Source organism: Gymnodraco acuticeps, unplaced genomic scaffold, assembly GCF_902827175.1.
Source record: "Gymnodraco acuticeps unplaced genomic scaffold, fGymAcu1.1, whole genome shotgun sequence".
Classification (NCBI taxonomy): domain Eukaryota; kingdom Metazoa; phylum Chordata; class Actinopteri; order Perciformes; family Bathydraconidae; genus Gymnodraco; species Gymnodraco acuticeps.
Genome location: NW_022992265.1, coordinates 4,371,123 through 4,398,393, shown reverse-complemented (window position 1 = coordinate 4,398,393; position 27,271 = coordinate 4,371,123). Strand labels below are relative to the sequence as shown.

The following is a 27,271-nucleotide window of genomic DNA, read 5'->3' as shown; positions in this document are numbered from 1 at the left end:
AGGCGCCCAGGTGCATCCTAACTAGGTGCCCGAACCACCTCAACTGGCTCCTTTCGACGCGAAGAGGAGCGGCTCACTCCGAGTCCCTCCCTGATGACCGAACTTCTCAACCTTATCCCTAAGGGAGACACCAGCCACCCTGCGGAGAAAACCCATCTCGGCCGCTTGTATCCGCGATCTCGTTCTTTCGGTCATGACCCATCCTTCATGACCATAGGTGAGGGTAGGAACGAAAATGGCCGGTAGACAGAGAGCTTTGCACTTCTGGCTCAGCTCCCTTTTCGTCACAACGGTGCGGTAAAGCGACTGCAGTACCGCTCCCGCTGCTTCCGATTCTCCGGCCCATCTCACGCTCCATTGGGCATGGTCATCATGAAGTTTAATAATGTCATTAATGAATCATTCTGTCTGAGAAGGATATCTGCAGTCAACAAATCATCAATCTGTCCTGACACAGGGGCTTTAATATAAACCGCCTTTGAAAAAAACAAATCCCTTTTCAACACCTTTTTTGATAAAAAACTGATGAGGCTGCTGCTTTACTTGCTGATTTAGTAGTTATATCTTTTTCAATTTCTCACCATCTTAAGGCCATGCAAACAGTTTAACTGAAAAACAATACTGACGTTTGTATTCCCCCCCAGAGATAGACAGGGGAACAGACAAAACGACGAGGAGGAAAAACAAAAAGAGTGGGAGCTGTCATGCAAAACAGGGAACAAAAAAAAAAGAGGTTTGCTGACAAGTAAAAACCTCATCCTTTAGTTGAGATTATCCTCATCTCAAATTTCAAACAGCTGGGGAGAGCAGAACAAAGCCCATGATTGACGAGATGATGTTCCATTCATTAGATTGTGCTCGGGGTGGGTTCTCCCTGGGAGCAGACACACGCCACACACCCAGCCGTCACTATCTGACAACAACAGTGCTAACACCCATCAGCAGATTGTGAGAATAAGAAAAACATGTGTAAAGGTGTTATATTGACTGGTTACTGTCCAATTACTGATAAATCTTGTGCCTTTGATTATCAGCATTTGTTCAAAATAAGATGAGTGACAAGCACACATATCATTTAAAACATATTTTTGTATTCATATTGTTACAAGTGATTCAGGATTCATACATCAATCTCTTTTTACATACTTCTTTGACAAACTTGATGATGGGCGTGCATAACGTATTCTCAAGTCTCCAGCAAGTGTTTCAGATGTTGCTAGTGTTATTGTGGGATTCACAGCAGTTGGCAGCAGTAGCAAACTGACCTCAGACAGCTCTGTGGCAGCAGAAACCTGACCTTCCAGTGCCATGGAGTCTCATTGTTCCAACAAAAAAATCAATGCACACAAAGGGCACTTTGGGAGGGGAGAGGCAGATGTGTAAGCCAATGAAGAGGGAAGTATGTTTGTATGTTAACTGTGTGTGCCTGTAAATAGTAATAAAATATGCTGTAGGCTACAACACTGGCCTGTTATTTATTTGAATCAAGCCAAAACGATCGGCATAAAATCAGGACTCTTGGAAGCAGACACCCAAATATATAAAAAAATGTCTACTTGGCCCATTTATTAAGCATGTGTGTATTTTATGCTCACAATGGTGATATTCTTTTCTCAGACCTTCGTCAACACATTGCAGCAGGGTGGATGGAGCTGACTGTGTGCTGCTCAAAGCATTGAATATTTGACTTAAAACCCATTATAATCTTTCTATCAAGAATCAATCAATCAATCAATGTTTATTTATATAGCCCAATATCACAAATGTTACATTTGTCTCAATGGACTTCACAGTTTGTACAGAATATCAGTATGACAATACGACACCCTCTGTCCTTTGACCCTCACATCGTACAAGGAAAAACCTCCGGAGACAAGAAAACCCCACAGTTTAAAGGGGACATGGGACGAGAACCTCAGGGAGAGCAACAGAGGAGGGATCCCTCTCCCAGGACGGACAGACGGCAATAGATGCCGTGTGTAAATTGAAAAGATAATACATTTGGCAACATAGGTAGTCCAAATGTTTGGAAATGCATGTGTGTATAATAAGAAGATGAATCCACGAGGATATCCATCCAGGGGACCTATGATCCAGGACCACAGCCACGACTCAAGATCCAGGGCTTGACCCGCAGCAACAGGATCATCCATGACTGCGGATCCTGGCGTATATAGACACCAAAAAAGAAAGACATTGTGGGGAAGCAAGAGGATAACTATGTCCCGTTCACTTTTGATAATACACAGACCCTCATTGAGAACAGTAATACAGGAACTACTCTCTACGTGAAGACATTGTACAGTTTACAGTTTGTTCTGGGATTATCTGGAGGGGACAGAAGACCTTCTGCAAAACAAGCTGCCATTTCTCAGTTGTACCTTTTAACTGTATGAGGACAAACCAAAACCAAATTATTGTACATGGCCACCATAAAAATGTAAGTAGCTGTAAGGATGTAAAAAGTCAAATGGTCACTGAGTGTGACAATGTGTGGGGCATTGTGAAACCTCATCAGATATAATCAAATATAAAAGTTGTATTATAAAAAGGGAACGTTGCCCTTTGCTCGGTTGTGTAACAATGAGCTGCTGTCATGTACTTGGCCAACCTTCCTCAAAGACAGACTGACAAAAAGGTAGGTTCAGATTAAGGTGCTGATATAACTAATGCAGGCAGAGTCTCAAACAAACCATCTGAGGAACACAACACTCCTTTCTAAGAGTCACTATTGTCTAGCTAAGCCTGGTTGATCCCATTCACTGTCATTTTAGGCTTCCCATTGGCACTGCAGATGTGTTAGAAAAACAAATATGACACAGTGTAGAGTATGTAAAACTGCGTAATAAAATTAATATGAATTTCAGACACCCAGTAGTCTGGTTTGCCACCTCCTGTCTGGCTTTTTATGAAAACTAACAATTATATCTGCCTAACTTGCCATGTGTGTGTCGTCTTCTGTTTGTCTCAGTCTGCTAGTGTACTTTCCATAAGAGGAAGTAACTTCTCATGTTTTTCAGAACATGGTTTGTTTTCTTCCCTGAAAGGGAATTCCCAGTCTTTTAGGTGACACACTGGCACAGATCGGCAGATGTCTGCCAGAAAATAAACCAACAACAAAATGTATCTTACCTTCTCAAAGATCTTTGTGAACAGTTATCCTCTGTTTGCTCTGAATACTATGTCTGAGTCACTTCATCAAACTAAATCACTTAACCCACAAGTATAGGATTCTGTATCAACTGATAAAGGCTCAGTGTGTTACAGTTAATGTGTTGCTGGTGTGAAACTGTGGCTCTGCTCCATGAGCCGCTATGTGTTCACAGGCTCAAACAGCAAGATCAGAGATGTTGCTGTGTTAGGAATACTGATTCACGCAGGAAGTTTGCCTCCTCACACACACCCTTATTCTCTCCATCTTACAGTCACACAGAATGCCTCAGTGAAATCAATGTCAGCCTCATACACATTATTATTCACAGGTCTGGTAGTTTCTTCAGGTTACATTGGCATAAAGCATTTCTGACTGAACAAATGTTTGTGTTCTCAACAATTGAATTTGTTTCCATGTGACTGCAGTATGTTTTGTCTCTCTCAGAAATTGTAAACTGCTTTGTTCAACCACACTAAATAACGCTTAATGCTTGGTTGGTCACTTGATGAGTTGATCCGTAGAAAACAAAATAACTAATCTATCAGGCTATTCAGCAATGAAATAAACGGAAGAAGAATATTTCTATAGTATTTACAACTGTGCAACAATCTAACATTTGTATTAAGTTACCATTGAATTATTTCAGTTGGTTCCCCTGAGCACTACTCCTAGTCACAACAGCTAGAGGATGTTGTGTATATACACATTGTTAATCCATTCTACGGTTTTTGGCTCTAAGACAAAAATATCTTGCTCTTGTAATCATGAAAGGTAATTTTTTGAATTATTATACAATAGTTATTCAGCTTTGTATTATTTCCACTTGTGTGAAAAGTGAGGCAAGAGTTACGGTCTTTGAGGGAGAGCTGCATGGAATTGCACAACAGTCAACAACGTAGTTCTCGGAAAGACACTGCCTGAAATGGCCTGTTTGCAAAAAATGCTTTTCCATTGAAGGTACGTGGATCTTAAATGTGGCATGTAGTTTGTTTTAAGATGGAAAGCAGAAACAAGCAGACACCAGCAAGAAGAAGCCATGTGTGTGAGCACCAGTGAACAAACACAATCAGCTTGTTTCAGATCAGCAGTGGGTCAGATCTGAATGGTTTTATTAACCAACTCAAATTCACGGCTGTCTCTAAATAAAGTCCTTGCTTTTTCACATAATTTAGACTTCAGTAATGACTCAATAGAGAACCAGTGGTAAATTAAGCAGCAATGCCCTTGGGGAACAAATACATATAAATAAACATTCTACATTTCCACTTGTTCACTATTCAGCTGCACAACATGGAATTCAAAACACTACTACTACTACTACTACTACTCTACTATACTACTACTACCTACTCCTACTACTACATCTAAATACATGAAGTTGCATAGGAGCAAGGGAAGCTTATACGTATTAGTAGCATAAGATTTTCATGCCTTTCTAGAGCATTTGAATAACATTTGAAGAAGGTCTTAGTTTTGGTTTTGAATGCTTATCAAAAGCAGTCAGTTTTTTACCCCTTTGGCATAAATAATACTAGGAATCATGATTTTGCTAGGAATAAGCATGCAAGTGGTTTTTCATAAAATAAGATAGACAAAGGGGTACTAACAAATACTAACTTCCTGTTATGATGCACCCATACTAAAATATAGTATGATTTGGAAGCAAAATACATTAGATACAGATTTCTCCAAAACACATTTAAGTGAAGTTTCTAGATCAAAAAATGGTGTCACTAATGCAGCTGTGATGACATAAACCCTCTCAGTCCCCCCACCCATTCTCCCTGCCACACCCCGCTGGCTACAGCTTATACAGTTTGAGATTCGTAACAGGACCTCGCTAGTTGTTGAACTTGGAGCAGGGGGATTCCCTCCTGATGTGAGAAAAATAAGACAGCTGTTTTTATTTAACACCTGGACATATTGCATGTTGCAGATGATCAACCATGTGCACCAAGATTAACGTCCACCAGCTGCCAGATGGTGGGAAAACAACATCATGAGCTCAATCTGGATGGAAGAAGAATATGAGGAGAGTATATTTTACAAACTCACGATAACACACACTGTCCTGAATATATGGGGTGCAACTAATTATGTTTTTCATTATTGATTAATCTGCTTATTTGTTTCTCGGTTCATAGTTTGGTCTATACAATTGTCAAAAGAGGGGTCTTTAAATACCCAAGATCCAAGAAAGTCAGCTTAATATGTATAACCTGAAAATAGCAGGAAAACTGCATATTAGAGAGGCTGAAAACTATTTCCTAAAAGTTCTGCAAAATACTTAAGATTAAAGGGGCCTTTTTATGCAAATGTTCAGGTTTATAGTTGTATTGTGTGCCTTACTGTGACATGTTTACATGCTTTAATGTTCAAAAAGGTCTTTATTTTTCTCATACTGCGTGTGCTGCATAGCTTTTTTCACCCTCCATCTGAAACCAGAGCCCAGTCTGCTCTGATTGGTCAGCTGGCTGGCTTTGTTGTGACTGGTCAACCGCTTAGAGATGTCCCAGTGCTTCGCTTATCACGTACAATGTGTTGCAGCGCTAGCCAATAGTAGCTTGAGTGTTACATGGTGATGTCATTATGTTACGGAAGTAAACAAAGGAGTCGAATGGATGCATTTCAAAGGCAGTGGGGGAGAAACATTGGGAGTTTAGCCTTTGCAGACCATTACATAGATAGACAATAGCCTATGTAACACACTCCAGAAAAGGGAAAACCCCAAAGAGCATAATTGAGCCCCTTTAAAAAGGGTTAAATATGTTTCTGTTGATCGACTAATCATTGTGGTTCTACTGAATATTTGTGGTAATGTATGCTCTAAAGATGCATCGACGCTCCAAGCACTCACACCTCAGATGCCATGAGCTAAAGTAACAATAACTAACACAACACATTCAGCTCACTATTATAGCAGGTCTTTGATCAATCCACCCAGAAAATGAGTCTGACATCTGAAAACATTGGGTTCACCCACACTGGGTAAAGACCTCACTTACTGCTGCTTAGAGGGAGAGGCGTTTGCATTACTATCATTTCTTTTCTTTCAAATTGCAAGAGATAATAGCAAAGTGTGATTCAGACAATTAAGACTAATTTAAGGATCACAGAATTGCTCCCAGACTGAAGCTGTTTTACATAAGAACATTACTGCATAAACATGATGTCATTTGCATGAGTTTCTATTCGGCACTTTAATTCAATAAGCTTTTTTTTTTATCATTAGCAATCCAAGAGGAAAACAAGCCTTTCTCAAGCGCAACATATTTAAAAGAGAAGCTGTGGCAAAACTGCCCCCTCTGTATCTGCCACTAAGTTTTATAATGGCCAAAATCAAGAAAAATAATTCCCACCATCCTGGAAACAAGAGGGCAGAGCGGACCCTTTCCTTAACATAACAAATGAAGAGAAAAATCAATAACACTCTCCGGCACTGTGTCCATTTATTTGGCAGGGATGTTCCCATTCCACTCTCTCAAATAACAAAGATGGAAAAAAAACAACAATTGCCAATGATATCATGTGGCTGGACCTCTGCTGCACATTTTGTGAAAACTAAGACGCAAGCTGTTCCAAATAACACCAAAAAAAAGCACAATAGGAGACTTAGAGAAGGAAGGAGTTATTAGATTTTGTTTTGTACTGCTTGCATGCCTTAAACACCAAAACACATTATATTGATTCAGTAAAGATGTGTTTTTTCACAAATTCTATTATACTATTGTACTTTGTAATCATTCTACAAATTGATATGCAATTGATTTCTGTCTACGAATTGAATGTTTATTTTTTTTGTTTATTGGTTTTTACATTTTACAAAACTTGAATAACACATTTAATGAAAAGATAATCATTTGGTAAACATAGCCAGCAAGGATTTTTCTATACTGTATGACTTGCGTAACTAATTGTTTATCAATTGTGTCCCTTATTTACTGTTGGACGAAGAATAATGTAATTAACTTGTCCTTTTAGTACTACTTATTATCATATTGGAAGCAGATTTTATACTTTACAAACTAAATTGTCTGAAATGTAAAATTGACATAGTAACAGTAACAGCAGTAAACACAAAAGCAGATCAATAAGCCAACATGACACAAAGATTCCTAAAAATAAAACAATTCTTAATGAATTGACTTGTTAGGTTTCATTGTGTTTTAAACAGGGAGATGGTGGAGAGTTAAATGAAATCAGTGGCAGGTGGATAGAGCAGCAAGCACAGGTCAGGCTTTCCTACCGTGGTTGTCGTCGGACTGGTTGAACCCACACAGCTGACAGATGGAACGGACCCACTTGTTCATCTCCTCTTCAGTCTCAGCTACGAGATAAAAAGTGCGGTCTGAGGTCTTGATGTCAAACACGAAGCTGTCCTGGAACTCCTTCCTCTTAAAGGTCAGGCCGGCGTCAACCTGCTCGCAGCAGTGCAGGTCGATGACCCTGATGGGTTTCTTGGAGTGGTCGTTCTTGTAGTACTCGAGAACATCAGGGTCACCACTCATGCGGCCGCTGCGGAGTATGAACCAGCGTTTCTTCCATGCCTGAAATGGGAATAAAATGTAAGTACAAGACTGCCCCTGTGAGCCAGAACAGCAAAATCATATATGTTGATGGAGAATTATACTTTTATCTGCATTTAAAATACTGAACAATAGTTCTGTTTAATTCCCTACTCTAGGTGATGCAGAATGTTACCGTGGCAACGCACTCAACCGCTGAACTGGGTTGTGATGTTAACTGTTCATCAAGCAGGGAAACTAAAGTCTGCCTACTTGAGGAGGATGCTGTGCTTTAGCGTGCATGTGGTTGTGTGTGGTTGGTGTGTGTGTGTGTTGGAGGTTGTGGGGGGGAGGCAGCAGGTGTTTACTCCCTCCCAACGTATTTCCTGTGCTGAGATCCCTCTGTGAGCTAAGACAGAAGCAGATCTCCTACATGACAACTTCATTATGAGACTGCAGGCCCCGCCCTCTTCCAGAAGTGACACTGTGTTGCTCCAATCAACACTGACCCATAGCTGCGTGTGACCGTGTCACTGAAATTGCCTCTAAGACTGTAAATAAACACTGCTTGTCATAACCAGATGAAAGGCAGCAGTAGTCCAACAATACCCACAATTATGCAAGAGCAAAACCAACAAAAGTAACATGTTGATTTCACATAAAACAAAACCACTGTTGCGTTTGTCAACTGGAAACAGCATAAAGGAAGGACAGTGGCCTCCATATGTTTTCCCAGTAACTGTCTTAAAGGGCCTCTGTGTTCTCCGTGCTCAGAGACAAAAGAGGAAGATAGACCAGGAAGGGAGAGGGGGAGTAAAGGGGGGTTTTGGACATCTGCCAGTGATGCACTTCCGCCAGGCAATGTCTCTCACATGCAGGCTGCTGACACACAGGATCCTGCAGGCCCCCTCTCTCCATCAACACAGACACTGCTGCAAGGCTAGCTGCCCCACACCCCCTCAAAGCAGACAGATGCATAAACACAGGGCAGAACATGGATTTCATTGCATCTCTCCTGTGCTTTTCAAATGAAGTATTTCTAATCTTCTTCAGATATATACATACATCATTTTCTTATAAGCTATTTCAGGGATACAATGAATGATGGCTGAATTCGCTGTTTAGGTTTCAATGTCCTTGTACTGCGCACACTGGCTCTCTGTCACACTAATATGGATATATGTGACATTTGTACACACTTCTAAAATGTTTATTTATCCTCTGAGAAGTCAACAGAGGTAAAAAGAAAAAAGGCAGCAACATATGGTTTTCTCTTTTTTCCCCAGGAAGTGCAGATTGTGATCTTATCTCCTGTGTAGCTGAAGAGCTCCATGTGGTATATGACTTTTTCATTTTTATTTTCTGTGAGAACGATACACTGATAAAAGCTGGAGGCAGTGTATATATATATATCCTACCACTACAGCCCTATCTGATGAGCTGTGCAGATATACGAGGTCATTTCTCACTATGGGAGGTTCATGTTGCAGTTTGTACTGCTAAAGGATGTGAGAGAACATATTTCAAGTCTTTAAGCTTCCTTCTAAGTGATTCTATCTGAGTGTGAACTTCCTTATTTCATAAATGTACAGTACAGTCATCTTACGCCTCAAAATAAACAAACTGCATTCCCCCCATCGGGTCTGTAAAGCTCTTTGGTTCTGTGCCATTACACCATGCACAGCTATAACTCTTGCAAACCCCATTTAAATATTATTGCCTTTTCTGGAAGGAGAGAGCATCACTTAATTGAGACCTGGAGCGCTGCCCAGTTTTCAAGAGGTCAGTGTGACCCTGCTGGGTTATTCCTGGCATCCTTCAACTGCGGCCATAGAATTAACCCAGGACAGCCACAGCTCTCCACCGCGGAGCAAAGACAAATCATTTAGGAGGCCTTATCACTCTAAAAATAGCATGCTTAGTTTCCAAGGGAAATGCAGTTGCCGCCTAATTTGGGAACAAATTAATTTCCAGCTTGGTCTTTGAATAAGAGGGTTAAATAATGTTTCCTTTTGTCACACTTGCTGCCAAGCTCTTCAACTGGCATCGCAGCCTCTACTCCCTCTATCACTCTCTTTCTCTCTCATGAACTCTTTCAAATGCGAGCAAACTTCCCTGGCGAAGTAGATCATGGGGGAGGAGGACACAACAAAATGAGCTTACCCACCCACCGCCTGTCCTACAGAGCATGTCTAAGCCCATCGATCACTGTCTAAGCGCTGGGAAGTGAGCGCTGAAGCTGTAAAACTAGGCTGAACTGTCCCGGCTCTCCAACTTTCCCCTCCCCCTCATAGCTTTGGTTTAAGCAGCATCACTTTTCTATGAGGGGGGGCTCAGCTGAGAGACACACTGCCCCTAATAACCACTGGACACGACAGTCCATTGAACCACTGACAGAGCTGTGAGCACCAATCACACCCTAAACTAATACAATATGATTGTTATGAGCTGTTTACTGCAGCATCACAGGGCGTGTTGGAACTCCCTGCTATTTATATGTTGTTGCATCGACTCAGTCATCTTGTGTCTTATTTGTCAGAGAGAAACCATTATTTATTTATTTTATTATATTATCATACATTTTACCTCCTTATGTCTATTAACCTGATCAAATGCTATATTTTGCTGCCTGTACCTTTAAAGTTCTTAACAAATAATCTGAGGGGAATGTCTTGTTGTTTGTTTTTAAGCACTTTGAGCTGCATGTGTTGTATGAAATGTGCTGTATAAATAAAGCTTTATTATTATTTGCTCATCATGTTCCCGAGGTCAAAGTCAAATAAAGGTCAAATCTGAGCAGAAAGAAACTATAACTTCATTAAGCAAAAAACCTATACAATACCCTATACCCTATACAACAACAAAAAAGTCTTTGTGTAGACTTCCTCAGATGTGTTTTTGTTAAACTCTGCTTTTTAGATTGTCAGGGTCTAAACTGTGGAATAAATGGTTTGCCAGCGCTTGAAGCTCTCCAAGAAGAAGAGCAGCCAACCGTGTCTATGTGTCTATGAGTGTTTAGTTCCTTCAGTCTTATCCAATCAGCCCAAAGACTTGATCTCACCTTGTTCTAACTAAGTCTCCCTTGTCCTGTGCTGATGGCAGCCATGCTAGAGATACAGAGAGGCTACAGTGGAGTACAAAGGAGAACACGTCGGCATCTATTTCAGATGACTGGGAAGGAAAACCTCTAATAACAAATCCTCACACAAAAACCTTTTGAGCAAGTTCACTTCTAAAAATAGGATCAAAACGTTTTTTCTTGCCAATTCCTTTTGTTTCTTTGCATGTTGAGAAGGAGACATGTTTCGTTCTATTTTTGACTTCAAAACAATGATACTGGGAAAACAAACAATCATACAAAGGGGACACAATTGTCTGGTATGTGTCGATAGTTCTCCGAGGCTCAACACAACAGTTTAGGAGATAAATACACAGCGACAGCTGATAAGTCACGGCAGTCATTCACTGTATTTATATCTAATCCAACACCGTAAAAATAAGCCCAGTCTCGTGTCTTTCAACATAACTCATCACTCTGCTGTCCTAGTAACACTGACTAATGAATTTGGGGATGGTTGTGGCCTAAACAATTATCCAAGGTGTGCCTTTTACGGCAATTGAGCAACACACAGTGTGTGTGTAGGAGTAGGCTGTGTCAACAGGCTGGCTGATAAGTATCAGTCCACATGTTTTTAAATGTGCATGAGCAAACATCCAAACTAAGCACGTATGCTATCATCACAAAGGTTAGAATAGTCTTGTTTACCTCTCCTCCTAGAGCAGGAGAGGAGGAGACAGCAGGTAGTTGTGTGTGACTCCGCCTCCTCTGCTTTACCTGCTGCTGCTGCTGCTGCTGCTGCTGCTGCTGCAGGACACACACCCACACAGCTGCACAAACACTGACACTGTGAGGCTGCCTTACTGCTTGTGTACATCTTTTTTCATATTACCATCATTTTTGTAAAGGTCATGTGTTGCGGCAGGGCGATTTACCTTTTGTGACACTGAATGCTTGGCTGCCGTCGGAATGGAGGCCTTGGGCAACATGTTTGATCTGGGCAACATCAAACACACACACACACACACACACACACACACACACACACACACACACACACACACACACACACACACACCACACACACACACACACACACACACACACACACACACACACACACACACTAACAACACTGTGATGAGACTGCTTGTAACAAATGCACTAGTGCCGGGCCATTACGGCGTAATTATAGTAAAAGGTGAAGTGAGAGGGATCCCATCAGTGTTCTCAGAGGTCCCACCGGTGGGCTACTAAGGGATGGCACTGAGCATCAGGGAAAATAAGAGGGGGAGGAAAAGTGGTTGGGGAGGTAGTATCCAATATCAGCCAAATTGGACTCCCGCTATTATCTTTCATATATTTTGAAGCTCCATAATCTTTATCCATCTTTTATCTTTTGATTTTATTCTTTTAAAGCTGGCTGTGTTTATTAAAAAAATATTTACAACTCAAGAGCTATGAGTTCTGCATCATTCGTCAAATTAAAAAAAAGTAATTTTTTAAGAAAAAAACGTGTTAGTATCCCTCAAGCAAGATATGAATGACCTACAATGTTTATATCTTGACTTTCCCCGGTAACATGTTTTAGAAGGTTATACAATACACTTTATTATCAATAATTCTAAGAGAGGACCAACTGCTCATAAGTTAGCATCGTACCGCTTTTCATTTCACACATACGGGATAATTACTGGTTCTAAATAAGGACAGCAAACATAGCCCACCTACAAGAATTCCCTGTAATGCATTCAAACCACATCTATTCTATGTGGGTGCTGTTTCCTAGCTTCTCAAAGTTAGCGGAGAACAAAAGAGGAATATTTAGCACATAAGTGACTTTTTTTTTGTCCCTTCTGGTGTCTGAATAAGATTAGAATTGCATCTTTACAAAACAACACCTCACAACAAAAGAACAGCAGCAAGAAGGACCTCGTTGCTGTACAATAATTCATAAGTAGGAGTGCAATAACAGCCATGATCGTATGAGTGAGCGCCTTAACACTTGTGATCATTGTTAAAGGTGAGAGAGGACAAAGCTTGACGCGCTGCAGCAGACAATAACGACAGAGACCCGATTACGTGGTCCTGATCAATAGCGGGTCTAACGTCAGCCAACATTCCATGAACAGATGGGAGTTTCAACAAGTGAGGGAATGCAATGCTTTTTCATTTGAAAAATATCTCCTGGGCATTCACACAGCACACAACACCTCTAACATTTGCATAGTAATGCTTTTGAAGCGTTCCCTGACCTATGATTAGGGCCTTGCGGTTTGCAACCAATTTCTGGACCAAATGGATGTTTGTACCAAATTTGAAGAAATTCCTTCAAGGCGTTCCTGAGCTAATCAACTGGTGATATGCTTGCCTTCTTCTGTGTGCTTGACAGGTGTCATGAATCAGTATTTACGTGACATCGGTTTATGTAACAGAGAGCTTAAATAAACTCCAAATGGACATGAGAGAGCATGGAGCATGTCCTTGAAAGTCCTACAGTTTACACAGGGCTCCCCATCTGGGTTCGCAGCGAGACGTTAAGCAGACAGCTGTCCCCAGACAAGGTTTATAACACACGGTTCTGAAGCTTTTCCAATCAATTCAACTCACAAACAAAACAGGAGTCCGACAGTGTGCCAACAATGTGTGGCCGTTTTGCATTTTCAGCAGCTCCAGCCCAGTATCTGTCTCCAGTAGTGAGGAGATCCAGATGCTCCGGGGTCGGACATGACTCTGTCCCATCCGTGTACCCGGAGAAGTAAACGTAAAAAATATGTTAAACAGGATTGGTGAGAGTTTTAAACTACAGCCATTTAAATCCAACGGATGGTTCAAGGCACAGTTGCCATTTAAATCAACCTGCTCAGGTTTCCCAATAGTCAAAACACTGACCTTGGAAGGCCGGCAGCTGCAAGACATAACACATGCAGATAAGACCCTAACAGGCCCATAAATTATTGTGTGTTAATAAAGAAGGTGAGAGGTTAGCCATGGAGCGCCAAGGCAGACATAGTAGGGACACTCCTTATGTTTCCCTCATGCGTATAATTCTCTATAAGACAGCTTTGCAAACCCCTTTAGTGCATCTAGAATAGAGCCTCATTTGGTTCAGCTTTCATAGCATTATAGGAAACACGACTCCACATACAATGCCATCATATGCCTGTAATGGAAAGCTCCATCCTACAGGTGCGATGAAGATAAAGAGGGATGCTACATTTGGTAACTGCAGTGCTCATTCAATCAGTTCATCATGTGCAAAATGTGTCGCGCCTCCTATGAAAAACAACCTCTCAAAACTCTCAGTAGATATAATCAGCCTCAATGTCGAACACTTCCATCATTAGGAAAATGAGTAATCTCTCGCCATGTCTCCGTACCGGTGAAAAAGCTTGGCTTATTTAGTGTGAGCCCGCCCTGACAGTTTGACTAACGGGGAGCATTATCTTTAATCAGAACTCTTTGTGTTACTTCCCCTGCCTCCGCCATCTGCTGCGACTCATACATGTCTGTGTATGGAGAACGGGCTGTGAGCATCTCCTAGTCTCTCTGACTGCTACCAAGGTGGCTTTGGGTGCAAAACACAATCATTAAATCGGGAGTAAAGTCTCTGAAACAGCCTCTTCAGGACCACAATGTAGACATATATAGATTCAAGGTAAAGGTTGGACCTTATATTTGTCGCACCAATCGACCCAGCACATCACAGAGCCACACCAACCTGTGTGTATCATTAAGTCAGCCACTGCTGCATTCAGGGTCTTGTGTGGATGTCAGCTAAATACAGTGGAAAATATAACAGGTACCAGGAGCGTATCAGGCACACACATCCCAAAAAGGAAAGGAGTTGTCATATATCTACATGCACACAATATTAATGTATCCATCACTGTAGTGTAGTCATTTGAAATATTATATTGAACTAATTTAAAAATGTATATATTATTAGTTTTGTCATTGTTCAATTAAGTTAAATCAATAATTGGCACACTTAATTGACATCTGTACTTATGTTGATCACTATGTCAATTAGGATTAAAGGCAACTAACTGTAATTCTAATCATGTGGCACACTGCATCAAGTGGCACACTGCAATAGCAATCATTGTTTTAGTCGAGGTAAGTGGTCGGCTCATTTCAGGGGTATTGTTCACGCAAAAGACAGAATTGCAAGTAGTAGTTGATTCTTTTTGGTGACTAGTGAAAACATTTCAATGCTAAACAGGATCAAAGACATTAGCGTCAATGCTTTCTGTACTTAACAGTGTAACTAAGTACATGTATCCTCTCTTCATACACCATTCCCTATGCTGTTGTTTGTTTAAATGCCACTGCATACCCAGAATCTCTTTCTGATTCTAAATGAATGCAAACATTTGAATTGCTCAAAGAATGATCCAAAATTACAAAGGATATTTGTTTGTCATGACTCAACACAATCACATTTATGTGTTCGAGTGATTATTGGAGGGTTGCATTAGACTATATTGAGATCACTTAATGACCAACACTTCAACTGTAGATCTTTTTGGGATTTGTAGCTCGATGGTGCCTATCAGTGAATGCAACTATACACACAGATCCGTGATCTGCAACACTGTCTCTTCTAAACTTAGGTGACATTTGTCTTATTTTGTCTCACTTTGTTCCACTGAAGTCTTTATTTGTACCCTAGCTACATTACACAGACTTTATTCTTATCTGAGTTTCAGTAGTAGGGCATTTCAATTCCTATATCTGGGCAGTAATGACTCATCACTGTCTGGATGTTCAGAGAAAGAAGAGTCTGAGCTGTGTCAATATTAAAAGAAAATTAAGCATGTAAAGGAGCTAAGTGATCCAACACATATTCAAATGATGGAGATGCAATTCACTTTCTTTAGCTGGGCTACATTTCAAGCATGTGCTTGCTTGTAGCTGTTTTCCTTCTGACTAATGTTGCAACCTTTACCACAACCTTAGCTGGAAAGCACTTTGCTTACACATTTCCAACTCCTACAGACTATTGCAACAAGGCAAATGATTCACCTACTTGTGTTAAAATCATATTCCACCATGGCTTGTACCAAACAGGCCCAGACAATTAACTCCCAATGCACTTGAAATATGTGTCTTGGGGTATTGAGCAATGTCAAATAGTATATTTCCTAAGGTGCAAAAACAAGTTATTTGTATCCCATGAATAACCTACTTCCCCTATAAGTGGTACCTTAATGAATCCCCATGTATCACCAATCAAGACATTATCAGGTTTAATCAAAGTCCTGCTTCACAAAACAGCATGACCAGGATGTTTGCGGGAAGACAAAAGTCCCCACTAAAGGTGCCGCAGACTCTTTTAGAAATATCCCTGCCTACTGTATTATGCTGTAATAAGGAAATAACATTCTCAAATTTCAGGGGTTATTACAAACTACGTTCTGTAAATGGCATGTGCAAACGTTTGTTTATCTTAAATTGTATTTTTAGGTGTATATAAGCTATAAAAACACCAGAGTTTCCTGTTATTTAACATCCACTATCATGCTGCATCTAAACTGAACCTGCTCCTTGCTTAGGGGCATCAGAGAGGCGTGGTGTGAGCAACTGTCTCCAGTGTAGAGCAGGACGCTGGTCAAATAGAGCGAGTGTGCTAAGTAAACCACTAAATGAATGCAAAAAAAAGAAAATGAGTTAGCTTTCAACACAGCTAGTATTCATATTTCTGAATATTTCTGGTACCATTCTCACGTTTATTTCTTTGCATGCTGCTGTGTGGAAGGCCAAAAGGCATTTCTACTGACTGACATCACAATTTCAAAGCCCATTCCATCAGTGGGCAAATCCAATGAAAGTTACATGACATAAGACACTAACATGTACAAGCTGGTAGTATGAATCCTGTAAATGATTGCTTGTTTCTTATCTTATCAACCGTGCAGAGACTAGATGTATCTTCATGCGGAAGAAACAGTGCAACAAACTAATGGTACACTTTGATTATGTTGCTTGTGTTACAAAAACAGCCGGAATTGGGAGGACATAACAGATCATATACTATGTCTATTACATTACATTACATTGCATTTAGCTGACGCTTTTATCCAAAGCGACTTACAATAAGTGCGTTCGACCAACAAAATACAAACTTGAAGAAAACAGAATCATATAAGTACATCAGGTTTCATAGAGCAAAAACATTTCAAGTGCTACTCAACTGGCTTTAGATAAGCAAGTCCTTTATTAGTATATAAGTGCTTTGTTAATAGTTCTATCGCTCGAAGTGGAGTCGAAAGAGATGAGTTTTCAGTCTGCGCCGGAAGGTGTGTAAGCTATCTGCTGTCCTGATGTCAATGGGGAGCTCATTCCACCATTTTGGAGCCAGGATAGCAAACCCACGTGTTTTTGCTGATGGGAACTTGGGTCCCTTTCGCAGCGAGGGTGCAGCGAGCCGTTTGGCTGATGCAGAGCGGAGTGCACGTGCTGGGGTGTACGGTTTAACCATGTCCTGGATGTAGGAAGGGCCAGATCCATTCGCAGCATAGTACGCAAGTACCAGTGTCTTGAAGTGGATTCTAGCAGTTATCGGAAGCCAGTGAAGGGAGCGGAGGAGCAGCGTGGTGTGGGAGAATTTAGGAAGGTTGAAGACCAGGCGATTACTATAATCAGTAAGCATTTTATACTGCTGTTAGTCAGGATATTATCAAACGACATGTTGTAGATGCCAACTATTTGTTTAGGGTCTCCCTCATACAATGATCTGCTGGGCTGTAATCATGTGTATCAGCAGAGGGTTTCAAACAGGAATGGAATAATCCCAGAAGTTATTTTGGTCAGAGGTTTTCAACCCATGCAGTTGTAGAATGACTCGTTTATTTTATTGTCACAGTTAAATAAAACCATCACTCATGTGATAGTGAACTTCCTGAGAAAAAAATAACTACTCTGCTGCTGGTCAAAGAGAAAGATCAATGGGATCTAATTTCCTTCAGAACAGCAGATTTGTAAACTCAGCTGATAAAGTTTGTTAGATGAAAATACATTTATATACTCACAGACCAATTTAGTTTATTTCCCTGTCATGGGGCCTCTGTCACAACACTTCCTGTAGGTACCATCTAGAGGAAGTCTGGCATCTGCTAGTGCTGCAATAATTAATTTTTGGGCAGAAAACACACACGCTAAAACAGAGTTCATGGCAAAGGACAGGATATTTTGACAAAGGTTCAAACAAGGCCACCCTGGGATTTTCACAATGAATGTGAAAGAATGGATGTCAAAAGGTGGAGTAAAGCATAATTGTGACAAACAACTTTGACTTTTATGCATTCATTTGTTATGAATGTCACCGCTGTTGATCTTCAGAAAACGTATTAGCAACACATTTGATAAGAGATCATAATTAAGCTCAATAAAAACTTTAATACATTCTCTGTTCCCTGCCTCTTAAACATGGAACATGAGCGATTAAAATGTTTATAAGAGATCTTTAATGTTTAAAAAAACCAGTCAACAGATTAACCAACAATGAAAATGATCGAAGGCTTCAGCTTTATGACCATCACAAGGAATCTGTTAGCCGTACATATCCAACAATGATACACTAATCTGACTTTGATATCGCAGTCACATAGTGCCACTCCAGTTTTGAAGTTTGTGGGCAAAGGCCCTGTCGAGGTCCCACAGATAAATTGGAACAAGGAAAATGTCTTTGTGAGCGCTGGGTGTCTGTCAGAGCAGGAACTTGGAGGCGTTCTCCGTTGACCTCTGAGGGCAAGGACTTCCCAAAGCCTCTCTGCAAAGCAAAACAACAGCAGACCCGGCAGCTGACAGTGGGACACACCATGTCCGCCTTAAAAACTCACTGCCTCCCCCCCACCTCTCTTCCTCTGTACCATCCGCAAGGGCAAGATGGTAAAGCCCGTAGAAACTGGCAGATCCAGAGAGCTGTAGCTGCAGCTATCACCTTGTCGATATGATCCGTGTGGAATGTGGCAATGCTTTACTGTATGTGAACAGACACGTTTTGTGATGTCAGATACAACAACGGCAAATGGGAGGGTCTAGCCACTGATCCCGACCTGAGAACAGGAATTAATTTGTTTACAGAATGACACGCAGCATGTTGAGCAGGTAAATTACTATTCATACGTATTTGATATTGTGCATATGTCGTCATTGGATGTTAGGTAAGGTTACATGTGAGCATTCATTTGTTTATAACAGATCAAGTATTTTTGATCAATCAGCGACTACAAATAAAATAGAAAATAGTTTGTAGGAGACATTTTGAAGCATATGATCTGAATGCTGAGTGATGTGTACAATAACCACGACAAAACTGTGTAAGAGGCATTAGGTAAGTGCTGGAGTAGTCAGTTGTTTTCATGTTCCTGTTGCTTATTCTGGACATTGTTCAACAAAAGCAACCAGGCCACTCCCACCTGCCCATAAAACACGGCCCACCTCTGAAGCCTCCATCAGCCCCTGAGACGAGATAAACTTCAACCAAGTGAATCATTTAGCAGCACTGGGACATTAGAGCGCGACTGTTTTCCTTGTGAAGATGCAGCGTGTGTGAAAGGGGCTACACACGTCTGCTATGCCGTGTCACATGTTTAGGGGGGGGCATGGAGAGTTTACACTCGTCTAGTGATGTTTGTCCAGCAAAGAGCTGATGTAGAAAGAGTGAGTCACTGCTGAGAGTTAATGGCTTTGGTAAATAAATTAGCAAACATTTAACCAAGACTAGCCATACTTGTTACTAAGCATAGCATGTTTTCTCATGCCTTCATCCACAGAGGCATCGAGGCTTCAACTGCCATAAGTGTTTTCTCGCTGATTTTGCATATAATTTGCATGCCTGACCTGTGGTGGTAGGACCAGTTTTGACTCTCTTCTAACCAGGCATGGGATTCCATGCTGCATATATGTGTGCCACATTTGTTAGAGACCAATGAGCAATTATTTCAACAACAACTACTGATTAACAAACACAGGCCTCATCTGGCTTAGGGAGGACTTTTTTGGTAATTAAAAAAAAGTGGTGGAATATTGACAGGGAAGAACTTGTTAAGGATTAAAACACACACAATTGTAGCAAATAATCTCCCAAAAGAGGCCCAATAGTATGAACTGGAGCGTTTAACATTGGAGCTCTGAAACAATACATTCCTTACACCTCCTCAGCTCATTCCAATATAATGACCAATCAAACTTGCTACCAAGTACTCTGATAAACACAACACACCTTCAGGCTGGAATGTCTGCGGGTATGTGAAAGTAGTATCTGAAAATATCCCTCTGCAATAGGACGTCAACTCTATCAGATGACAGCAATACTGGTGACGAGTAAATGGCCCCGATTGTCCATAGCCTGACTTAAGTGGAAGGAATTTCACATGGACAGATTATCGCATTCACAAGTCTGCCTGTTCTGTACACTCCATCTCATGACACTGTTTTCTGGCTCAAACTGTGTTTGTGTATGCAGTTGTTTATAGGTTATTGCTCAGGGTGAGAAGGGCTCAGAGCCTGCTCTCTTGCCTAAGGAAGGCCATTATTTTAGCACCAATATGCCTTGTGAGCATTTTCTCTCCTTGTTTATACAGTACTGCTATGAACCAGGCAAGTTGTTTCCTCTGTACCACTGCAGCTGCCGTTCCATACGGACCACGTGGCCTCTGTGTAAACATTAGCCAGCTTTAAGTGGAAGACAATGAGGAAATGACAGGACAATGGGGGGGCTACATTTGAAGACATCCAAGGATGGATTTCCAGATGAAACGGAGAGATGACATCATGGCAAAATCAGCTAGTAGGAACATGGAGAGAGAGGCCTGGTAATGCAACACCATACATAAACAGTGGACAGCTGTATTTATAGGAGATTGTCTCATGGTTCTATCTGCCTGCATACATCCTATTATCTGATTTGTAGCCTTTCCCCTGCCCAGCACCCAGCAAGAGATGAGCAGCTTTGGCTTATGAAGCCTTATCAAAACACTCAAGAGCTGTGCAGTTATTACTATTGCTGTGACATTAGTCGACATTAGATGAAAACTGCACCTCCATGCTTGATTAGACATTACCTCATAATGATCAGACCAAGCCAAATGACAGTTTGTGTGTGTATATGTGTGTCTGATTTAGTCAAAATTATAGACAGCTGCCGGGTATTACACAGGCTTACTACCATGTTGTCACTGGACCTCACAGCGGGGGCTATGTAAAACCTGGCAACTGCATTTTCATGTTAACACACATTTCTAAATGATATTGGATTGAGGCTGTAGGCCTATTTCAGAAACCAGGATAACATGTTTTGCCTCCCATGGGTCATAAAAGAGAGGAGAGGTCCAGATGGTAGTGGGGTGCACCTGCTACAACTGGACTCTAAATATTGGAGTTTGACACCACTTGACTCTGATGCAGATATGAACAAAGCAGCAATTTGACTGAGAGGAAACTCGCACACTGCTGTTTCAGCTAAACTCATAAACATAGCAAAACTAAGTGAAAGTGAAGATCACTCACATATCTCCTCAGCTTTTTCTCCGGAGGTGACTTCCTCAGCCAGCCTTGGAAGATGATTTCACCGCCGCTCATATTTGCCAGGGTGTGCTGTCTCTTCTTGCTCTACAACTGCCGTCTGTCACTAGAACATGACGGCTCCTGATCGCTTGTCTGTTCAAAGTGCTGTCGGCGTTTGGCTCTCAGTGCTGGTGCAGTCCGCTCCCTCCATTTGATACAAATCAAAGTTATGCTGTTCGGGGATGTTGCCAGTCGCTCCCGGTGGAACCGTGCGCAACGACCGCCCCGCAAAGCCACACTTGGGGAGGAAAGATAGAAAGGCGCAACTCCACTCTTGGGTATTTACGCACGGCCAGCTGACGAGGAGCCGCGGGGAAACTCAACTGATGCAGGGTGAGGAAGTATCGTAGAGTCTCTGCAGTTTGTTTTCCCAACTCATACCACGCCCACCGAGCCGAGAGAGGGATGGGCTGCGCTGGGATGAACAGGATGAAAGCACGGCCGGCCACAAAGTAGCTCCAAGATCCCAAAAGGAGTGTAAATAATTGAGGAACCGATCGATTTATGATATACTATCTTTAAGGTTCACAAAAAACAAATCTTTGTTTTATTTCGAATACGGAAACGAATCTGATTGCACATTATTGCATCAAGTGTTTTGAATGACTAACCAAATAGTTAAGTATCAGTAACAGCTAACCTATTGTAACGGTGATATGTGTTTGAAACAAAAGGTCAAAGTAAGAGTCAGAAGCTGCTGTTACTGTCTGAATAAATTATTTGATCCACTGGATGGCCTGGGAAAAAAGCACCATCTAGTGGAAATACTGTCAGTTGTATTTGAAAAAAAAAAAAAATGTATTTGGAAGTTTATGCATGTATAAAAAAGGTACTTACATTTTACTTAACACTTCCCTGATATGTGGTGAAAAATATACTTCATTAAGAATTTCTTATTGTTGGGAAATAATTTACAGTTGATTACAAATTAATTCCATATTAAAAGTCCTTTCAAATACCAATGGTCATTGTTTTTATATTTCAGGAGCAGATACATTATAAATCAAATAAATAATGATATCTAAATACCAATAAACCAAAAAATAACTATGACAAGCAAGTATAAATTAAAATCATTTTTATTTGTCGTTAGGCAGACAACCAATTAAAACCTCTACAAGGCTGAAACAGTTTCATAGAACACATGAATGTGAAAACCTAGGGAAGGGGATCACATCTTTGATGTTGTCAACACCGAGGATGCATAGCAAGTATCTCTCAAATCCCATTCCAAATCCACCATGAGGCACGGAGCCAAAACGCCTCAAATCCAGATACCTGCAAATAAATAAAATGTCATTACAGTTATTTGGTGTGTATGGGTGTTTCTTTTAGAATGTTGTTAGTATAAATGTGATTTTTTTACCAGCTGTAGGTGTCTTCTAATCCAGCCCTGGAAAAAAATACACGTAGGGTTAATGTCAGGTGTAATTTAGTTTTCATACAACGTGACATGGGTGGTGAGTCAGGAATAATAAAAAACATATATAGATTATAGTGTCTTTGCAGGCCAGCTAGCACAGTGGGCTAGCACAGTGGGACACTACTGGGATTATGCTTGATCTCAATTTAAATACAAATACATTTGACGCAACTACGCGAATATTGGGAATGCCATGAGGCTTCTAATAAACCTGGAGTTCATGTACATACTGTTGGAGCCGAGCTGTCAGCAGATCCAGCCTCTCCTCCCTCAGCGAGCCCCCACAGAGCTCTCCAACTCCTGGCACAAGAAGGTCCACTGCAGCTGCCTGCACACAAACAGCAGTCAGCGCAGAAATGCAAATCACTGCGATAACCCAAGGGATAATACAAGGTTGGAACGGAGCGGTTAAATCATTGATTGGCTGTGTGTTTTTCACAGCAGAACTACGTCTTACTGTATGCTCAGGATGATCCTGGTTGTCTCTTGCATAAAAAGGCTTGAGATCATAAGGATAATCAGTGACGAACACTGGAATGTTGCCGCAATGTTTCACCAGGTACTTCTCGTGTTCTGTCTGAAGGTCACAGCCCCACTGTGGAAAAGAAGAGCTAAGGTCAAAGAGGAGCTCAGTGGAATGATAGTATCAAATATACAGATGTAGATATTGAAGTATGCTCATTAAGGAGAAAATAATGATGTTGCGCTTACGTCTGTTGGGAAGGCGAAATTCTCAGAGCTGCGGTTTAGGATGTTGATAGCCTCACTGTAGGTAATACTAAAAGTAGATTCAGATACTGTTGATTAAACGCCTTGGACTTCATTCTTTCTTCATTCTTTATAACTTCCATGTTTAAAATAACAAAGACTTACGTAGGGAATCCGTTTCTCAGCATAGCTTCTACAATTTCCTGTAATTGAGATTATAATACAGTGAGATGCAGTTGTGTCTGGTTGGTATAAGGAGCTAGGTTATGTAGCCAAGTTAAATAAGTGTCCTTCAGGACTCACCCTGTGTCCAGGAGTCACATGCTTGTGAAACAAATCCACATCCTCAGCGCAGTGAGCCAAGACATGCTCCGTGGCAGATCTGAACATGCCCTCCATGACCTGTGAGCGGGGCCGGTTTAATAATTAAAGCATTTCTGAATAACTGCGCATAAGGGCAACTTTAAAAGTCACAAAAGGCAAGTGTAAAGTTGAAACTTCAGCAGACGTAAATGGATGTGGTGTGACATAGGTTCACGTCATCCAAGATCCTCATGTTTTATGCATTAGCCAGTCTGTGACGACTATGATTCATAAAAAAGTCACGGGAAAGAGTAAAGGTTACTTCTCTCCTTCATAAAAGTGGTCCCCCCCCTTTCAGATAAAATAAGATGACACATTATAACACTTTGCCAAAAACAAATATCAATGCAGTTCAAATCCAAGGAGTTTATTTCTCTATATATATATATATATATATAATATATATATATATATATCAATGCAGTTATTTTTTATAACATGCTTAATTGAATAGAAAAAATGTGCTTTTGGAAAGGAAAGAAATCACTCTGTTGTACGCACCGAAATATGTAAAGTGAAAAACAGATAACACAGAGCAAATTATTTGAGGACCGTGACAGTGTACCTTGGTGAGATCCTCTAAGGACTGAGCGAAGGAGACCTCGGCCTCCACCATGTAAAACTCAGCCAGGTGCCGTCTGCTCTGGGAGTTCTCAGCACGAAAAGTTGGCCCAAATGTGTAAACCTTAGAAAAAGCCCTGGAACAAATATGAGTGACACGGCATAATTAAAAAAGCTCTTCAGTGCCAAAGTGTATCTCTTACTTTCTGAGGTGGAACGTACAAGCAGGTAGATGTGATCACCAGAAGATACATCCATATAGTTGATCTCACCCTGACATCAGTTCCAAGTGAAGCTGACCAGACACAGTGAGGAAGGCTGGGACAGAGAAGAAGTGCTCTTCTTCTTCATAGTCTGGGCCTGAGGGCTAGGAATCAAATCAGAGGATGTTGATGTTTAAAACAATATCATTAATACTTATGTTCACATCAGGGCTTTGATTCACAATTGCACACTGGAGGTGACAACACATACAATATAAGACTAGTAGGAGACACAGAAAGCTAAATTACAGACATGTTCATAATATTTTATTATTCATAAAATAATATTTCACAAAAAATTACCATTTGAGTAAATATCAATTAACCCATGTCACTTTTAAATCTCGAATAAATCTCACTACTTCCTCAAACAAATGCATTTTCACAAAAGAATAATAAAGTAACGTCATACTTGCACAAATGTAAGACATTTGATGTGAAAGTGCTTTAAATAATTCGGACTTTGAGAAAACACTCCTCATTTCTATAAATCATAGATGCCTGCCCAAGTGTTTTTATTCTTGCGAGAAAATAAAAATGTTTTTTAATTCAGGGTCACAGAGAGTGAGGAATTGATACACACTTTTACTTTAAAAACATTTAAAAACACATCTAGTAGATACTAACCTCAATTTTGAAGAGCTCCCCTGCCCCTTCACAGTCATTTGAGGTGATGACTGGAGTGTGAATCTGCAAAAAGCCATTTTCCTGGAAAACGAAATATATACAAATAAACACATACAGTCTTACTGCGTTCTATTAAAAACTCATCCACTGATGGTCTCACCTTGAAATACGAGTGAACAGCTGTAGTGGCCTCACTTCGTATTCTCAACAGGGAGCTAAAGGCATTTGTTCTACACCTGAGATGAGGAAACTGTCGAATATACTCAAGGCTGTGTCGTTCTTTGATTTTGAATGGAAACTCCTGAAGCAAAAAGACAACGCAACACAATTCTGTTACATTTCCTTTACAATGAACACAGTTATAACATAGATTAAGTTGAATTTCAAGCTAGCACATTAAGCCATCAAAGTGTGTGTGTGGTGTTTAAGAAAACGTACCAAAGGGTTGCATTTTCCTACGATATGGATTTGCTCTGCTTCCAGTTCAACTAGCTGTTTTTGGTTTGGGCTTTTCTTAAGAGTACCGGTGACTTCAACAGCACTTCCAAATGTGAGCAAGCTTTGTATTAGGAGAAGACAATGGAAGATTATAACTGTATAACTGCACCCTATATACCTGAAACTACATTGTCAATGATCAAGTAAAGGAAGTAAAACTGAAGGGCTTACGGATCATTCAGCTCTGAACTGGCGACGACCTGCAGTGATTGCAAAGAGCTTCCATCGTTCACATGCAGGAAGAGATGTGACTTCTGAGCTCTAACGGAGCGAACCCATCCCTACAAGTAAAACAAATAAAGAATAAACAGTGCATTCTGGTAATACAGAAGAAAAAAATGTTTTGTTTGCAAGTTAAGTTCATAAACCCTAATGTTGGTTATTTCATATGTTCACCCTTCATATTTCTCAACTTAATGTCAACTACATGTATATAATGTGATATCAATATACAGTTATACTAGAAGTGTCCTTTGTCATAGTTTAGACACTAGCTAGAATTCCAGTGAATTTTAAAAAGCATATATTTGACTGGACGGTGGTTTAGCAAGTCGCCATATAAAGTATATACATGCAGTTTTTAGTACGTGTAGAGTTATGTGTATCCTTGCATTACTAGCAAATAAAACTGAAAGCTTTTTAAGTTATTGAAAGGATTATGCTATTGTATAACTATTTTAACACACAATATTGGGCGCATGAGATATTGCTTTTTCTTTCTTTCATATTAAATTATATTTTAGGAGAAAAAACATCAGCCCTATGTGCTTAAACACTTATTTTAGTATTATGTATCCAACAAAAAAATTACCAGAGGAGCAACATTTGGTATTTGAACCCGCACACACATGCAGTGTAAAAACGATGTTTTATATGGAGGACATTTTGAATAACGCAAAGGCTTTCCCACATTTTCAAAAATGCTGACTTTGACTCCATATCCTTTCAACAAGTATATCAATAACATAACAACAACAATCACAATAAATGTTGTGATATGTTCTGTAATAAACATTTGCGAGAAATTGCTTTGTAAATAAATGTAACTAAATAATATAAAGAACATTAAGGTTTATTATAAGGTAATATGTATTAAATTCATGATAATAAAGTCACGTCAGTTTAGGTAAAATGCATGCTACTGGAGGATAATTGTTAGCACAGATTAGCAGAACATATCGTGTGATAAAAGCATGCGTGAATATTACCTGTACTTTGACATTAGCTCCCAACTCAGCACCTGAAACCGCTTCGGACACTCTTAGTTTTGCTGGTGTTTTCTTACAATAATATCGAATACTTAACAATATTCCCCGAGATACTGAGGTGGTTATGGCAACAGAAAGCGTTTTAGCTGCAGCTTGTAACATCGTAATAAACGCTGCACTTTGATACACAACCATCCGCTAAAAGCACAACATGTTGCGACAACTTAAAGGTTAAAAAAACATCAATTTTAACGGTATTTTTAAACGTTTTTCTAACACTTGACTTTCACGTTGTGTCACTTGTGTGGCAGAGAGACACTTCCTGTTTGGG

At 40.4% G+C, this 27,271-nt stretch overlaps 2 protein-coding genes across 2 annotated transcripts in view; both read right to left on the bottom strand.

Moving 5' to 3' along the window:
* The window catches only part of gab2 (GRB2-associated binding protein 2), a 53,923-nt gene extending 32,298 nt beyond the window's left edge, over positions 1-21,625 (bottom strand). Inside the window, 2 exon segments of the mRNA XM_034207180.1 lie at positions 7,401-7,701; positions 21,233-21,625. Of these exon segments, the coding sequence (XP_034063071.1) occupies positions 7,401-7,701; positions 21,233-21,304 (373 nt within the window). The 5' untranslated portion in view covers positions 21,305-21,625.
* A 725-nt stretch (positions 21,626-22,350) lies between these two features.
* On the bottom strand, positions 22,351-27,271 carry nars2 (asparaginyl-tRNA synthetase 2, mitochondrial). The gene is made up of 14 exons (XM_034207179.1): positions 26,941-27,271; positions 25,904-26,013; positions 25,673-25,793; positions 25,395-25,535; positions 25,235-25,315; positions 24,617-24,711; positions 24,349-24,481; positions 23,724-23,822; positions 23,586-23,623; positions 23,424-23,490; positions 23,170-23,307; positions 22,943-23,040; positions 22,656-22,682; positions 22,351-22,567 (listed from the first exon to the last, which is right to left on the bottom strand). The coding sequence occupies exons 1-14, from the start codon at positions 27,133-27,135 to the stop codon at positions 22,423-22,425; spliced, it is 1,488 nt and encodes a 495-aa protein (XP_034063070.1). The 5' UTR covers positions 27,136-27,271; the 3' UTR covers positions 22,351-22,422.

Coding starts and splice junctions, on each gene's coding strand:
- nars2 (XM_034207179.1), bottom strand. CDS start 27,135: ATGGTTGTGTATCAAAGTGCAGCGTTTATTACGATGTTACAAGCTGCA. Junction 23,308..23,423: donor ATTTCGCCTTCCCAACAGAC/GTAAGCGCAACA, acceptor TCTTTTCCACAG/TGGGGCTGTGACCTTCAGAC. Junction 22,568..22,655: donor TTAGAAGACACCTACAGCTG/GTAAAAAAATCA, acceptor ATTTATTTGCAG/GTATCTGGATTTGAGGCGTT.